At 44.9% G+C, this 17745-nt stretch overlaps 1 protein-coding gene across 2 annotated transcripts in view; it reads right to left on the bottom strand.

The window, feature by feature from the left end:
• The window catches only part of LOC104060834 (peroxidasin), a 47253-nt gene extending 30996 nt beyond the window's left edge, over window positions 1-16257 (bottom strand). For both annotated transcript variants that reach the window (XR_008452570.1, XM_009562680.2), the window contains exons 1-3: window positions 16031-16257; window positions 8946-9017; window positions 167-238 (exon numbers count right to left, since the gene is read on the bottom strand). Coding sequence is in view for 1 of the 2 variants with exons in the window: in XM_009562680.2 (XP_009560975.2) it covers window positions 167-238; window positions 8946-9017; window positions 16031-16194 (308 nt within the window). In the remaining variant the exon portion in view is untranslated. The remainder of the gene's footprint in view (window positions 1-166; window positions 239-8945; window positions 9018-16030) is intronic.
• Between the last annotated feature and the right edge of the window lie 1488 nt (window positions 16258-17745).

Raw genomic sequence — 17745 nt, 5'->3', positions numbered from 1 at the left:
CAACCCAAAGCAGAGCTTTCTGACTGGATTCTAGGGCAATGTTTTATAGCTGAGGCATTAACATTCAGAAATTCTGACCACAGAAAATACACCCTTGACCAGCAAATGTCAGAAGTGGGCTCTTAGATTTCAAAGAGGTTAAGAAACTACTGAGCTACCAACTCACAGGTATTTCAGGTTCTCCAGATCTTCAAAGGATCTTCTCACAATTTGTTTTATCTGATTGTTGTTCAGCAGCCTGTTCAAATCAAGAAAGAAAACGACAACTGGTGAATTCAGCATGTGTGAAACTTGTGACGTTCGTGTTCCTGGCTGCCCATTAAAAAATCTGGAATTTGTGTTTAGGAGAGCCTAAGATTTAAAGGGGTTAGCAGACCAGAGTTTGAATACTCACACCAGCTAAGTCAATGAGAAGGTTTGTTGCCCAGAGATGTTAAGTGCTACCAATATACACAACCTTCAAAGACTTCTCTTTATCTTTCGCCACAGTGATTTTCACTGCAAAGTTATAATTTTGGACAGGAAAGGAATGAGGGGAGGGGAAATGGAGAAAAAGGGAGTGAGGGGAAATAGCCAAATTAAATCATTGCTGCCACTCCTGTACAACTGCAATAGTTTTTGAAGGTGCATGGTTGTGCTCAACAGTGTGAAAGCAGGGCTGTGCAGTGCCAGTTTTTAAGAGCAGATGGTTTAAAATGCCAGTTCACAGTGGAGTTATAGGAGCTATAAAATGGTAATCATACAATCATGGAACGGTTTGGATTAGAAGGGATCTCAAAGCCCATCCCATTCCACCCCCTGTCATGGGCAGGGACACCTCCCACTGGATCAGGTTGCTCCAAGCCCCATCCAACCTGGCTTTGAACACCTCCAGGGATGGGACAGCCACCACTGCTCTGGGCAACCTGGGCCAGGGCCTCCCCACCCTCACAGGAAAACATTTCTGCCTAAGATCTCCTCTCAATCTCCCCTCTTTCAGCTGAAAACCATTCCAGCTCATCCTATCCCTGCCCTCCCTGATCAAGAGGCACTCCCCAGCTTTCCTGGGGCCCCTTTCCATACTGGAAGCTGCTCTAAGGTGTCCCCAGAGCTTTCTCTTCTCCAGGCTGAACAACCCCAACTCTCTCAGTCTGTCCTCATACAGGAGGTTCTCCAGCCCTTGGATCATCTCCGTGGCCTCCTCTGGACTCTCTCCAACAGATCCATGCCCTTCCTCTGCTGAGCATTCCAGAACTGGATGCAGGGCTCCAGGTGAGGTCTCACAAGAGCAGAGTAGAGGGGCAGAATCACCTCCCTCGCCCTGCTGACCGCACTTCTCCTGAATGCATGCGTGTTGTTCTAACTCTTTCTGTACCAATACGTGCAAATGAAAGATAAATAAATCCCGATCTGACTCCTGAGGTTATTCAGAGGCAGCCTCTTTCGATCTAGAGAGCCTTGTGCCAGATTTTAAATCAAAACCTAGGGACAACGTCTCATTGGCAGGCAATCTCTGCCTTGTGTGTGCAGTTGTCATGGCTGTGCATGGAAATGATGGTCAGTGCCAATGACCAGAAACACAGCTCAAACTTGTAATAACCACACGGAGTGCAACGGTGGAACCACGCAGCCCAATGCTACAAAACCCTCCTCCGCAACCACTGCCAAGCCCAACACCGAGAAAATGAAATAAATCACTTACAAATACCTCTTTAATATACGATGTTTAACTCTTCATCGTGGCTGCCTAAGCGCCCTCCTGTGGGTCTTTGGCCAGGGTATCCCACCGAGGTTCAGCTTCAGCCAACCTCACTGTGTGGAGTTTACAGCCCAATAGCTCTGAGCAAGGAATTTACCATCTACATTTACTTACAAAATTCCTAGGTGGAGATGTGGATGGAGAGGAAAGCTGCGATCCTATATTGCAAAGATTTGGTTTTCTAGAGCTGTAGGAAAAACTGTTATTCCCTCTGCAAGCAGCCAGACCTTACAATGTTGGGTCAAATTCAACACATGCATTGGATGTAAATTCTCTATTTTGCAAGTTCCTTTTTTTGATAGTTAAGCTCTTCAGAAACAATTGGCCATTAGAGAGACAGTTCAGCGCTTCCCCAGCAGTAAATCCCAATCTTCTGCCCTCCTTTGCTGGAGAAAATAGGGTAAACAGAATGTCAGCCAGCCTCTGGCTCTAGAAGCAAAGGGCCCTTCCTGGGAAGAACAGTTTGTGCAGGTAAAGGATGGAGAGAAAAGATAAGGAGGTAGGGAGAAACAGAAGAAAATGTGTGGGAAAAGATGAAGATAAAATCAAATGCCTAAGGGATGCAGGAATAAAAGGTGCCAGAGACGCATGCATGTTATGGCAGCTTCACAAGTTACTGCCAGGCACCTGAGCTGCACCAGCTTCCCACCACCTTATTCTCAGGCAGAGGGTCCAAAAAGCACACAAGGAATTCAAGTGCAAAGAAACCTCTGGAAGTCAGAACATTAAGGGGAAAATCTCAGTATTCTTGATTAGACTGGTGATGAGCTGCCCTGCCACCACGGGTGTGGGTGCCTCTACCAAACTGCACATTACCAGAATTGGGGACAAGCAGCCTGAAAAGGTTAAGGCAGAAGGTTGTTGGAAAGTTTCTGCACAGCTGGAAGCAATGGCTCAATACACACGGCTGAGGTTAAACAACCCCATTTCACTTATAAGGATGCAAAAATGATGTCAAGTCCTTGGAACACGCTATTCTGCTTTGACAGCCAGATATGCTGAGTGGAAATACAGCCCCTGAACACCAACTCAAAGGTTTATTTGGTGACTGAACACCCAAGGACTGGAAATAACTGCTTGAGAGCAGCGCAGGAGAAAGTTTTTGTCTATTTACCCATAGGACAAAACCAACACAGGCACCAATCGTACATGCTTCCTTCCCTGCCCTCCACCAGCGCACTTTCATCTTCAGCCAAAGGAGGATGAAGGCAGCTCATTCTCTGTTATCTGATCCTTGGCCAAACTTCTGAGGACACTAGACGGGCTGATAGATGGGTGCCAGTTCTGACATCATTGCCATGGATGTGAGCACCTGTCCCCTGCCATGCAACTGGCATCGGCTGCTCAATCCACAGGGGACACGAGACAACAAGCAGGTCCAGGGCCACAGCAACAGCCTGGCCAGCCCCGTGCACCGCGATGGTCTGGACTCCTTTGCTGACTCTTTAATGCAGTGACATCAGATAGGGACTGAAATCCAGGGCCGATTTCAAATGTAACACATTTTCTGACTGCATTTTGATGCTATTTAAAAACATTAACCTAGTCTGCTTTGTTGTCTTGGCTATTTAGGACAGTTCCAAGGGATGTAATCAGTGATCGAAGCCAAACAAGACAAATCCTGGAAGTTCAGCTGGCATGCAGTACGCAGGCCTCTTATCTCATCGTCTGATACTTAAAAATTTCTTCATTGCCCAATTAAAAGTTAAAAGGCGTATGGGAGAAGCCATCTCTGTTTCCTGTCTCAGGATTCCCCATTGTAATAGTAGGATATAGCCTGGAAAAAACTCAAAAGTGAGATAATTTATGAAGTCCATCATAGTCCACATATTCCAACATTATGCTTTCAGAGAAATCCAGAGACAAGACAGCACATCTGGCTCCTATAAAGATTTTAGATAGCTTGTGCACAGCTGTCTGCTCGACTGCCGGGCAATCCACCCAGGCAGAGAAGTGTGCAAAACCCTGGCATGACCTGGATATTGATCCCAACCGTAATCAGCAGCAAAACACCCAAATTCCCGTTAACGTTAGAGAGCATTGAAAGCTAAGATCTACTGTTAACCAGATCTGTTGGGAATTATTCTCTGGCAGACAGAAGCTGGAAAGATCATTATCAATGCATGTCTTAAGTACACCCTGTAGCGAGACAAGCTAAATTCAAGCTATCACAAGTGTGTTTCCTGGAGCTTATCAAAAGACAGCAAAATGATGTGGCATTCCCCTTTGTGCCCGCTGGTGATTTGGGTTCCAAATACATAAGTGGACTCAATCACTCAGGTTTTATCCCTAAAGAATTCTTCTGGGAGGTTTGAGATATACAAGCACCATGAGATCTGGCCCAGATTCACTAACAGAACATTTCACATCCAGTTTCCTCTAGGTTTTATTTCCTGATCGCCCCTCCCTTCTCCTTCCCCACCCTCTCTCCGGGTTGCCAAGCAAAGCTTAAGTTGCATTTAAATGAGTCGTTTTCTGTTTTGAAGAACGTATTAAATGATGTGACAGTACAGAATTCAGACTCAAAAAGTGTACTCTTTCCTCTTGTTGTTTGACAAACCACATGCTACAGTGGTTTTGTGACATAACAGCTATTTTTTTTCCTCCCACTCTTAATAGAAATCATCACGTAGTATATTTAAAGGGAGAGAAAAAGGGAGTTTAATGTTCAGCCATGCATTCTCCCTTGTTTACAGAATGATGCAGAATAGCCATTTCCCATATTTGAGGGAGGAACTTCTAATCCAAAATCCAAGCAGGCTCTGACATGTTCTCCTTGCTTGCAGGAACATGTTCCCTCAGAAGCTACTAGAAGATTCAAGTCACAGCCTTCGTATCTATTACTCTTGTTGACCCCAAAACCCTTCACAAACATCATCTAAAGGAGAGCTGCAGAACTCACCTGAAGTGCCTTTTGCTCTCACCTAAGCAGAAAGAGAAACATGATGTGAGAAACCACATTGGCAGGGCAAAGGCAAAGCCAGAAGCACATAGCACAATGGGGTGTTCACAGGCCCCCTAATCTCATGTGCCGATGCCACAGGCAGAACAAAACACCTGCTGGAGGCGTTAAGAAATAGTGCTTTGGTCCCAGGGTTTGACATTGCTATAGACTGTGCTGCAGACACCCAAGCAGCAGCAACCATTTGGCTGTGATGGTCTTGGTTTGAAAGCAATCAACCAATTGGGTCAACACGGTAGGGTGCTGACCTCCTGTGGGAACACATAAAGCAATGGTCATGCAGGGCTGTTGTCATCCATCCCCACCCAAAGATGACCTAAAGGAGAAAAGACTGAAAAGCAATGAGATGCTACGCCTCACCACAGGCTGGCAATGTGTTTGGAAGAAAGCATGCTCTCTTCCACAGTCCACCACCTGCTGTGAGCTAATGTTGGGTAAAGCGATGTGGCTGGTGTTGGCAAAGTCAAGCAAAACAACTGTTGAGGAGCTATGGGTATTTTGTCAATGACATACAAGAGGTTTTTTTCTCCTCCTTTTCCCTGCTCCCCTATATTTTTTTTAACCAAAAGGACATATTATGAGTCTAAAAATACTCAAAGGAGATCTTGCCACCAAAATCTGCAGAGGAACCGGGAAGAGGCAATAAGAAGGGATGAGGAAACCTGAAGTACCTGAAAGGTGCCTACAAGAAAGCTGGGGAGGGACTTTTCACAAGGGCATGTAGTGATAGGACGAGGGAGGATGACTTTAGATTAGACATTAGGAAGAAATTTTTCACAATGAGGGTGGGGAGGCCCTGGCCCAGGTTGCCCAGAGCAGTCGTGGCTGTCCCATCCCTGGAGGGGTTCAAGGCCAGGCTGGAATGGGCTTTGAGTAACCTGATGCAGTGTCCCTGCCCACGGCAGAGAAGTTGGAACTGGGTGGGCTTTGATGTCCCTTCCAACCCAAACCCTTCTGTGATTCTATGAACTCTAAGACCTTTAGCCCAAGAGGACTTCACCACACGCCACACTGCAGACAACCAACAAGCAAGCTCCACTGGAACAGCATTTAGGACAACTGGTTATCACCTGTGGTGCTGTACCAGGAGCCCCCAGCCAGAAGCACACAACGATCTCTTCCACGAACGGGGCTCCTGGTTTTCATTTTAAAGTAGTGCTCTGTAATTTATCAAATCTCTCCCACCAGGGAGAGAAAAGAACAGAGGACAGCCGGGGGAAGGTTTGAACTGATGAAAAGCCACACTGGACATTCACAGCAGGCTCCTCCTCTGTCTCACAGCCCACCTCCCCACATCCAACGCAGGCTACAAAGGTTTCCTTATCAGGGTGGTTCACAAGCTGTCAAACATTATATATGTCAGGTCTCCTGCCCAAAAGGAGATTCAGAACAGAAACCTCACCAGAATTTGCCGCCCTTCCTCTGCCAGGCTAAAGCATTGTAGGAAAAGGCTCTTTTAAAAGCATTTATTTGCTCAAGGAACAATTATTTACATCCCACAGCAGAAAGATGCAACCACATGCATATGGAACCTGAGCTACTCTGTCGTCCAGACCTCTTGTTTCAAATATTTTGGCCAAACTTTTCCAGCAAGTCTCCCAGGGATTTTAGAGCATTTTTCTCTTTTACACTTGAAGACGTATATGAATCCTCAGGCAAAACTTTCCCATCTAAGAAATGTCAGCAAATTCTTCACCTCTTGTTAGTTTTGATGTGGGAATTGGACAAACCAAAGTTCCTGGAGAGACATTTGCTTTAGAAGTGAGAGGTTTGATGTTCTCTCATTCAGTTATCAAGCTGCTCATCTGTGGCAGTTAACCACTGCGAGTGTGAGAATAACTGATTTTTCCAGCTTGCTGGCCAAACTTGGAAATAAAAGCAAGCATATGAAGTAGTATCTAAATGGAAAGTTTTCATTTGCAAAAGCAGTTGATTTTCAGAATTCAAATACCAAAAATGCAGTATTTTGTTAGAGCAGCATTTCACCTACCCTAGTATTCCAACTCCGATGGTGGCCACAGGATGGGTTTTAGGGGAAGCAGGACAGCCTGTCCACCACCCATGCAAAACAGATTCCCGTTATTGCCCCAGCATCTCTAATTATGAGATTAGGGATGTTAGGGGTACGTTCATACCTATTCCTTTTAGAATCTGTTCATGGACCTGCTGTTCTTGGGGTCCCAGTCCAGCAGGGTGTGCAGAAAGAAAGTAAAAAGAATTAGACAAGTTCATGAAGCAGAAACAGGTATTAGAGAGAGCCAGGCTCTCTGCCAGGCTGTATATCTATATCTAGCTTTTAGCACAGTGACAGGAGTCAGAAAGACAGATGCAGAAGTCTTGCAGATGTCAGGGACCTGCCTAGACCAAGGCACTAGCAGGCAGGGACTGGGATCTCTTACAAAGCTCTACAGGTTGGGTGGAACATCCCTCCAAGTGAAGGTCTGCCAGCATCCTTAGTTTCCCCAGGGTCTGGCTGATACTAGCCCGGCGGTCTTGCTGAGCTGCCTGCCAAACATCTGTCTGCATCGCACAGATGACATAATTTGGAACGGTTTGTTTTCTCCACTCAGGAGAGCTTCAGGGCTGGAAGAGCAAGCCTGGAGATAAAGATCCCTCAAGCAGAGCTTTGTGATAAGGTAAAAGCCCATGAACTCACACTCATACTTTTTCTCTAGACATTTTAACCATATTTATCACCCTATCTGAGCCTATCTCAAACAACAGAAATCCATCCAAGGTGTCCTTTCTGTTATTTTTGGTAATTAAGTACCACATGGTGCTGTTCTTGTGTTCTGGAGGAACAGCATCATTGGCAATAAAGTCTTCTACCAGGCTAATAGCTGACCACCTGTACCATGAGTGGGACCTGCGCCGTGACCAGGGTACATTGAAGCATCCTGAAGTCATGGTTTGGCCAACCAGTTCCCCCCAACAGTGGAATGATTGTTAGCAAATGTTGATTTTTAAAAGACAGCCATTGAACAAGTCTCTATGATAAAGTCCTCCTGTATTCCCGCTCTTCTTATGACTTGTTACAATTGATTGATTTCCTTATGGCCCAGGTCTTCCTTCTTTCAGTGCTGTAAAGGATCAGGAACTTCAGATCTCTCAAGGTTAGACAGAAAAAAACTACCTGGACTTTGTCTTGCCATTTGGGACCAGGAACGTACGAACTCAAATACGAATGCCAGTCACGCAGCGCAGGTTCCCAAGCTGGCTGCTTTGCCTCATAGAGTGACTGAAGCTTGGACCTGGATATCTGATAGCTGTTAGCACCATGTCACAACTCAAATAATCACATCCGAGTCTCAACAGGCCATTTACACCCAGCACAGTGCTGTGCTGACACAGCTTCTGTTCCTGATTTGGGAGCTGGTTTGGTTTCAACTTCTTGGCTACACGGTGCAGATGTATTCCTATCTTCAAACCGTCTGCCTTACAGCGGCAAGAAGCTGCAAAGGCTCCCGCTGTTTCCTTTGAGCAGAGTGAGAAACTAGTCAGTAAGAGCAGTCTATCACAGCGATGGCTGCTCTGGCTGGGACGCAAGGTTGAGTGGGCTCTTCACTACAAGAAAGGTATTGAGGTCCTGGAGTGCGTCCAGAGAAGGGCAACGAAGCTGTTGAAAGGGCTGGAGCCTAACGAAGAGCGGCTGAGGGAACTGGGATTGTTTAATCTGGAGAAGAGGGGACTGAGGGGAGACCTCATCACTGTCTACAACTGCCTGAAAGGAGGAGGTTGTAGAGAAGCGGGTGTTGGTCTCTTTGTGCAAGTGACAGGTCATAGGATGAGAGGGAATGGCCTCAAGCTGCACTAGGGCAGGTTCAGATTACAGGTTCAGAACAGGGGAGATTTAGATTTTAGGAAGAAATGTTTTCCTGTGAGGGTGGGGAGGCCCTGGCCCAGGCTGCCCAGAGAAGCTGTGGCTGTCCCACCCCTGGAGGTGTTCAAGGCCAGGTTGGATGGGGCTTTTAGCAACCTGATCTAGCGGGAGTAGAACTGGATGGGCTTTAAGGTCCCTTCCAACCCAAACCACTCTACCATTCTATGAAGTTGCACATTTATTTTAAAAGGGTAAGAAACACGATCCAGAGTAGAACAGAAAGAAGTTTCAAGCTTTAGCGGGATATGCACAACTTGGCAGCAATAACTGAAAGACCAAGGCCATCTTTAAGCCATTCTGGGGGACAGTACTAACAAAAGTACCAAATGGATATCCTCACTGCAGAATCAGTGAGTAGAACTTACAGCGTGTTGAGGTTCTTCAGTCTCCTGAAGGCTCCAGGTTGTATCTCCTTGATGTGGTTGAAACGTAAATCTCTGAAAGCAGAAAATACAATCAGTGCACTTGCGATATAAACAAGCCAATAGCAATCAGCATCGTCCACAGGAGAACGGGAGGAGGGCTGCTGGGAGAGGCTACGGTCCCAGGCTTACAGTCGGTGAAGAAATGGAGACAGAGAAGAGTAGGGATGAAGGCTGGGGTCTACCATTGTCTACAAAATCAGCCAACAGCCACGACAAACCTATGATTACAAAATTCATTTTAATTTCATAGAAACCTAAAGACTGAAAGGACTTGAATGATCATTTCCATGAACGCTGGACATCGTTGGCTACTCAACACCCAAGTCCACATTCAGTTACACCTGCATCTCCTACTGATCTGTACAGGAATGCATATCATCACATGGACCCATTCTTTAGCTCCTTAGCAAAATTATCTTTGCCCTAAAATGGTTAAATCTGATCAAATAACCTCATATAATAAACATTCTGCTCTGCAGTGCTCCAAGACTCAGAACAGCTTATCGCTGCTTGCATTTCAAATTCGTGCCAACTTCAATTAGAATTAGTAGAGTCCAGGGGATTCTGGCAAATTTCAAGGTTTGTCCAAGTAACTGCATTGACTTGGAGCCCTGAAACGCGGGAGTTTGATTGCTAATGAGATAATAAAATAAGAACTAAGTGGTTTAACCTGGTTAACAAAGTAGAAATGCCTCTATAGGGAATGAGCATCCATTTGGCACCTTCCATGGTCCGGTGTATTATAACAAATCGCAAAAGACTGACACGTGGGTTTTGGGGCTATTTTCTATGAAAACCACACCCTTCTTTACCAATGCATTAAAACCCTCAATATTTTGGCTTATCCACAGTACTATTTTTCCAGCCTTTGCTTAGTCTGAAGCTTAGCTGGTGATGAACACCATGTAGGGCTGCACTGGGACATTCCTGGCTTGCATGTATTTGGTTGAGAACATTCCCTACAGACTTTGTCCCCTCTTACACAGAAACACTTGTTTCTCTCTGTTCCCCGGGCAATCACACTGGAAACTCAATATTCCTTTTCACAAACTCGTGCTTTTCACGAGGACCCACCACACGGCTTCTCCAGTGCCAGCCCATCCCGGCTGCTGTGCGCACTGGCAGCTGGGCTCCCTCACTCCCGCATGCCATTTTCCACTTTGGAATCTGCAAAACGAGAGGGGAAATCCAACAAACCTGTGATTTAACTCTCCTCCCCACCCCTGTGTTTTCAAGGACAACAGTCTGGGATTACAAGCTACCTTTCCGCAAGGGACAAAGGAGACAGATGGTGATAAAGCATCCCAGATCCTTTTCTGCCTTCCCATGTAGAGCACCTGGAGGCTTGGGACAGCAGCTGTTTTGCAGCACTCAACACTGATCCCCCCCGGACAATGCCAGTTTGACTGGCTCAGCAGAAAATCTCACCAAAGCCTCGTGCCAAAGCAACATAACTTTGACAGAAAACAAGGCTGGAATATGTTGATAATCTAGGATCTGCTATTGAAACAACTCACCTTTGCCGACTTCAAAACTCTTAACCCCACTGCAAAGGCTTAGCAAGAACGGAAAGGAAACAGGTATTTATGGAATGACATTTGAATCTTTCTGATCCTCTCAGAACAATCATTCCTCAAAGCATTGTGTTAAATCATAGAATTGCACAATTACAGAATGATTTGGGTTGGAAGGGACCTTAAAGATCACCCAGTTCCAGCCCTATGCCATGGGCAGGGACTCCTCCCGTAACAGTGTTAACAGTGATTAGCATATACAGCAATCAATAGCTTTTCTGTTTAATCTGTTTAGGCTTTTATAGAATAATGTATTACTGTGTCAACTAAGCAGATAATTGGCTACAAGGGGTATTTCACTGCAGTTCCTTGGAAATTACTGAGTCTGTTTCACTGAAGCACCTTTTGTGTTAGAAACATTACACACTGAAACAATGCTGGCAGTTCTGGACCACTTCACCCAGAACGATGCTGGCAGTTCTGGACCACTTCACCCAGAACTGGTTGAGTATGTGGCAGTCACCCAATCATTATCACCAAAGACACAGGCAGTAAAGGTGGTTTCGCAAACAGAGATAAGAAATTGAGTTTCATTCCAGTGCTTCCTAAGGAGAGTGTGACAGACACCCTAAACCAAATTTTTAAGTCAAATTCCCATAGAGCCAGAAAATTTATCAGGAAGATGATAGTTTCTTTTACTTATCCGCAGAGCATCGGAGTCAGCTCTGCAGGTTCCTCCATCCTGCCAAGCAGCCAGAGTCCTGGCAAGAAGGGAGAACAGCCTTGCTGGGATGGAAATGAAGCCTTCCAGACTCGCTGTCATCAGCTCCCCAACTCAGGAATGTCCCTCTCACACACAAGTCCCCAAATGGCTTTAATAAATGACAGCCTTCATCTCAGAATCCCTACATGGACAGCCAAGCATTGCCATCTCTGCGAGACAGATGAGGAGACCGCAGGGAGGCTCAGGGCTGGGGGCTTTTCCAAGTTCTGGCTATTTTGGGGTGTATCAGCTTAAGACATCAAGATCTGACTGTTCAAAGAGTGAAGAGGAAGAAAAATATGCTCAGCATGGAGATACTGGTAAACGACATTGTATGATCACAGTTAAAACACTGACAAGCGAGCAGATGCAGAGAGCCTCGTGCTGCAGACAGGCTGTTGTTCTCCGCTGCACTGTCACGCCGCTTGCATTTTGAAGTTTTAGGGATGGGCACACTAGAATTTAATTAAAAAAATACCACAGGCATTCCTGAGACCAATTTTTTAACACTTCAGCTCCTGCAAACAGGAGTCAGATTTTCAAAAGGGCTCCCTCTGCGCCAGCTGCGGCGAGAACTGAACAGTAACCCTCGAAGCTGCTTCGATCTCACCTTCTCTGTGCACCTGAGCTGAGGAGTGCAGGGCAGGAGGCTCTGCTGGTGCTTCATCTCTGCTGGAATCATTTCATCAGCTGCCACACAGCATTCCTTTAGCTCTTGCCAGTAAAGGCAGGAGCAAGGAGTATCTCCGAAACACAGTTTTGGCCCTGGACTCACGTTTGAGTAGGAAGATTACACAAAAATCGCTGAACTCATCAATCTTAGATTATTAGAACTATTATGTACTATCACAGGTATGGAGATTAGGGTCTGATCCTACTGAAATCAGCTAAGCTTCTTCTGGGGCATTCACGTCAGCGAGGAGCAGGACTCTCTTAACCTAATGCATATTTTTTCTTTGTGTTATCTATTCAAGATACCGCCCACATTTAATGAAGACAAATTTCCCTCCTCCTGAAGTGTGTTCTGACCCTAATCCGGAAGGAGTCAAACAAAATTGCTGAGCATGAAGACATATTTATCTTTTTCATAGAGTCCAAGAAGCAGCAGCACCATGCCATCTCACGTGAACCGTTGGGGCATTCTTTAATATCAAGTCTCATGTAGCATAGGTGTCAGCTTTTTTCTTTTCTGAGAGGATGACCATTCAATTTTTACCCAGAATACTCACATTCTTTCACCAAAAATGAATGACTTCTCCATAAAGAGCACAGGGAAAAACATCCTGGTATGCCTACAGGGAGCAGGATGTGGTGTGGTCAATGAAAACGCAAACACTCAAGTGGGAACCGGCTGATGAAGCACCGTGAAGCTCAGTAAAGGCAGGATTTCTAAACATTTAAGGTAGCTGCAATCCCAAAAGTGAGGATGTTTCCAATAAAAGACACCAGAATGTTTCAGGAAGGAAAATATATTTTAAATATCTTCCCCTCCTCATTTTCCTTCTGAAAAAAAGTGACTTCTATAAACAGAACATATAGGAGACTTCAGTCACCTCTAAAAGGTTTAATAAAGATTAAGTAATAATAAAGAAGTCAGAAAGAGATCACACCTGGCACATCCAGAAGGTGTGGGCACATATTCAATGGCTGCATGTAAAACTATCACATGCAGAAGAAATGAGTAATCCATTCTTCAACCCAAAGCACACGACAGAGACCACAAAGGGAGCAGCATTTCCAAGATCTCATTTGCTCAGTAAACCTTTCCCTGACAAATGTATAATGCTCCTTCTCAAAACCACACTCCTTAAGACTGAGAGAGCTACTCTGACCTGCTACTGCCTTCCCTACTGCAGCAAGCGACCTGCAGGAGGGAGAAAGGAACCAAGTGGCCACCAAGCACGCAGCACAAGGATGAAGGGAAACAAAACTTGTCAAGCTGGCCATGCGTATCCTGCCCAATTAGCAACCAGGTCTGTGAACAACTGGGTCACCTTCAGTTCATGCCAGCGATGCGTTCAGATCCCAGCTACTGCGCTGCCTTCGCTGATGCCCTCAGCTATGTTTCCCTAGAAGTATTCATTCATTATGTGCAATGCATAATGCAGAAAGGAGAACAACCCATGGATAATTGGATTGCAATCTATTAGCTGCCAGCCAGAGGGGAACTTCTTTCCATGGATTTCTTCTATTCATGCCCACACGTTTCAAAGTTTATTGTTTGAAATGTCACACTGGAGAGCAAACCAGTTAGAAGGTTAAAGACCTATTGAAATTTTCTGAGTGTATGTTTCACAGCTGTTCCCTTCTTCAAGTTGCTTGGCAAAAAGAACTGCTTGAATCCCAGCGGTCACCAGCAGACCACATCTGGATAATCGTGTTCCAATTGAACAGACAGCAGCCAAAATACGTTTGCAGTTATACACCATGAATTTTTATAGCTTACTTATCTATACACGTGTAGCCATTCCTGCCATCCTATTCTCTGCTCTGGATAAAATGAACAGACTTCATTACCAAACATAAATAGTCTATTGCTAAAACCAGACATTGGGCCAGATCCTCAGCTACACCCAGCTGGGATAGGGAAGGAAGGAGGGAAATGGCAACCAAAGAGGAGCCAGTAACAGCTCATCAATCCTGGAACTGGTTCCATGCCAATCCCAGCATCGCTGGGAGAAGGCTACGGGCTGCTCTACGTTCCGCCAGCTGGCTACAGCCCCGAGGGGACCATCTGCCAACGGGGCTTGTTGAAGCACAGCGTGTGCCAGATAGAAGACTTCCCCACTCTTCAAGGATTGTTAGAGAGAGGGTGGCACAAAGTGACTGGAGGTCAGAAAGTCCTAAACTCCCAACTTCAAAGCAAACTCCATCTGGAAACTGCAGCTGTTCTGCAAAGGAACCAAGCTGGAGCCTGGGATCGGTGCTTGTATCTGCAGTCACAGACTCAGTCCTGTTCATCCCAAAGGGCAAATGTTGGAAATATCACAGTCCCACATTTTCTACTCAGAATAACTCCACAATCAAGACTATTCTTGCTAGAATTCTGGATGTTCACTCTGACACAATGCTCCTCCCAGGAGAAAGATTAACATACCAGAAAGCTGGAGTAGTCAGGCAGTTGGTTAAAAAGCATTCTTTGATCTTTCACAATTAAAAAAAGTCTAATTATTCAAAGGTTATTTATAACAGACACAATGGGATGCTGGCTGGCAAATGCATTAGATATTTAAGATAGCCAGAAAGACAGGATTTTAATTCGCCACAAAGGCAAATGTGACAGTAATTGTCTCAGAAATTAAGCTTTACTGAGCCTAAATATCTCAGTTCAGCCAACAAAACAAACTTTTCCCTCAATCAAATTTGTGTATATACAAGGAGAAACAAGTTAGTTTGCTAAAATCAAACAGTGTATTTAAAATACCCTAATATTTCGAGATGCAGAAGAATAAGGGAGAAAAAAAGTTTGGTGACAATTTGAAACACTGCAAGCTGCTGTAGAGCACATAACCACAACCCAGACAGCTCACAACAGAACTGAGCAGCTCCAGACTGCAGAAAAACCACTCCAACCTTAGCCTAGGGAGAAAGCAAGGCCAGATTCTGATCTGCCCTATGTCAGGGTGACTCCCAAGTAGCCCAGCTGCAACCAGCATCCCCAGCAGCACAGCTCTGGCAGCTGTAGCAAGTGTAGACATTTTCCTGCTTGCCACTAATGCCAAAACCACTGAGTTTTCCATCCATCAAAGCAGATCTGGATGGCAGCAATGAAATGTCCTGCCCACATCGTGTTCCTTTGGCTGCCAGCAGAGAAACTGCATTAGCGATATTAGTGAGATGTTTACAGGAGAAATGCTGGTAAAGATGCTCTGCTGAGGCCAAACTTGTTGCAGGCACAGGGAAAAGCTTCTCAAACTAGGGATGAAACAAGCTTTAAAGTTGGCAGCGATTGTAGGAGGATGAAACACAAATTCCTGACAAGTCTTTCCTACTATTTACAAAAAAACACCTTCCAAACCAAGGGATCAGCTGAGAGCACCACAAAGGGAAGTGCTTTGCCAAATATCACTGCATTTTAAAGCCACCTTTAAGTTTAGGATTAGATTGGAATTATAGGGAAGTGCTCTCCAGGATCTACCAGTAAGAGCTGTTTAGGCGACTCCACACACTCCCTGCCCTTTTCCTCCACCTTTTCTCAGCCAGCAGCTCCCTCTCCTACAGGTACTTTATGTGTCGAGGAATATGTGAGTTGCCACAAGTGTTGCTCTCCAAATAAGTCTTAAGTTCTATCATGGTTCAGATAGAAACTAGAAAACCAGTACTTAAACATGATTAGGGAAGAAATGGTCTTGTATGTATTACAAAAGTGTTTGTTTTGTAGAGACAAAAGCCTCAACTGCTCTATTTCCTCTCTCTCTCCAAAGCCTTTTCAAATGCAAACTGTGCCCCTTTCTATAAGCTCAGTTTAACGTTTGTGACCCTTGGTTCACCAAACTGGCTCCCAGTGATGGCCCTGACATTGTTCTTATGAAGTTTCTCAATTCCCTTGATTGCCCTGGCAACAATTAACTGATGCCAAAAGAAACGGTTTCTGTTTTATGCTTTAAAAGCATGAAACAGTTTGTGATGCAGACAACTCTGTAGGAAAAATAGGAGGATAAAAAGCATGCCTTTGGCCTTGACTTTTTCTTTCTTCTTTCTAAAGGCCAAGCAGGTAAGAAAGGCAGTAAAATGAAAAAGTTACTCACAGTATGCTTGTCTGGGGTGGGATATCGGGGATGGTTTCCAGCATCAGATGCATGCATCTTACTGTAGTCCTGAAGCACAGGCAGCGACTGGGACAGGAGCAGGAGAAACTGGGCAAGAGGAGAAAACACAAAAAGCCTCGAAGAGCTGAAGGTCTGAGCAGCATGGTGTTTGCTGGAGTGCGTTTGCCTCAATTCTGAACTGCAGGGAGCTGACAAAAAAAAGTTTCCCAGCCCTGAGGTCCAGGAGGAGGGGACTCATCAGCATGTGTTTGCAATTAAACTAAGGCAGTTTGACAGTCCACCCACCCACCCTCTCTGCCATCATTGGAGATCAGACTGTTCCCACCCCTCTTTAATTGTGGCGCTGAGATATAAACTCGTAATTTTGATTTATCTTTACCTCGTTTCTTGTTTTGAACAGCAAGTTAACTCCTCGCCTTCTCCTCAGGCTCGCAGCTGAGAACCAGCAGAATGCACCTTTGTGGACAAGGACCAAGAACTCACCCTGAGCTTCTGGGGCTGAGACAGAACGTAGCTGGCCCAGGCTCAAGTTTTTTTATGGCAAAAACTTTACCTTGGCAGTCTCTGTGAAGTACGGAGAGCGTCTTATCTAACAGTCTGTCAAATGTATCCAGCAGGAAGACTTCTAGCATAGAGGTTGTCTCTTAATACAACATCCAGCAAAAATATGTTTGCAACCATTGACAGGAATGTGGAAGGCTACAGATAAGGGATTTTAAAGGGAGATTGCTAACAGAGATAAATAACCTGCAAATAAAGACAAATAAACCCCGATTGCATGCATTCTGTAAAGCTTCTTAAGCAGAGTAAAAGCAGGTTCATTTCAAACACATTTTACATAGTATAATTTATTTCTACACGGATGTAATTTGGAAAAAAAAGTAGGTATTTGGGTGAAAATAAAGGCAACAAAGGGATAAGGAAAGAAAGAAACAATGAACCCAACTGAGTGCGAACCGTAGAAAATGCAGACCTCTATGTTTCTCCTCTTGGATAATAAAAAGGAGATGCAAAAGGGAGGACTTGTTTCAGTTGGATTAATACCTTTTACTGTTACAAAGCAGCTTAGAGAAAAAATAGCTTGTCTAGCTTTTAAGTTATTATTATACAAGATTCTGAATGTGTGGGTTTAGCAGGAGTGTGAGGCGTTAACCCTTATTAGAATACAAAGGTACTTGAGGAGTTCCAGACATGCCCCCATTCCACATTACCTGGAAGACCAAACGAATGTTTCCCATCAACCTGCAAGTCTGTTTCATATAATTTCAATATAATTGATGTGATAAAACTGTACTTAACAAGAACAACATTTACATCTCCTTGGTTTTCTTTTCCCTTCAGATTCTTTGTCACTTGGGCATTTGGAAAGAGTGTTGGGGTTTAAGGTTTCACTTACAAATTTCACATCAGAGAGTAAAATCTATATCGTTTTCCACCTATAAAGAGGGCATTACACTGCAGGTTTTCCTGCATCCAATCCTGGGGGACAATCTGATCTTTGTTGGCTCCGACATCCCCTTGAAAGCCAAGTTGGCTGAACTCCCCGCTCCCCTGCACCCCCAGCTCATGGGTTTGAGCAGAGTGTCCTCTAGTGGCCACCCAACCCCTCCTTACAAAAACGGGTTGAAAAAGGGTAAATTACTTTCTTCAGCCTTCATATAACTGTCTGTAGAGAGCAGATTGCTCCCGGTGAA

The sequence above is a fragment of the Cuculus canorus genome, chromosome 16, assembly GCF_017976375.1.
Source record: "Cuculus canorus isolate bCucCan1 chromosome 16, bCucCan1.pri, whole genome shotgun sequence".
NCBI classification, from domain to species: domain Eukaryota; kingdom Metazoa; phylum Chordata; class Aves; order Cuculiformes; family Cuculidae; genus Cuculus; species Cuculus canorus.
The sequence above is the reverse complement of the archived record's forward strand: the minus strand, read 5'-3'. Positions and strand labels throughout refer to the sequence as shown.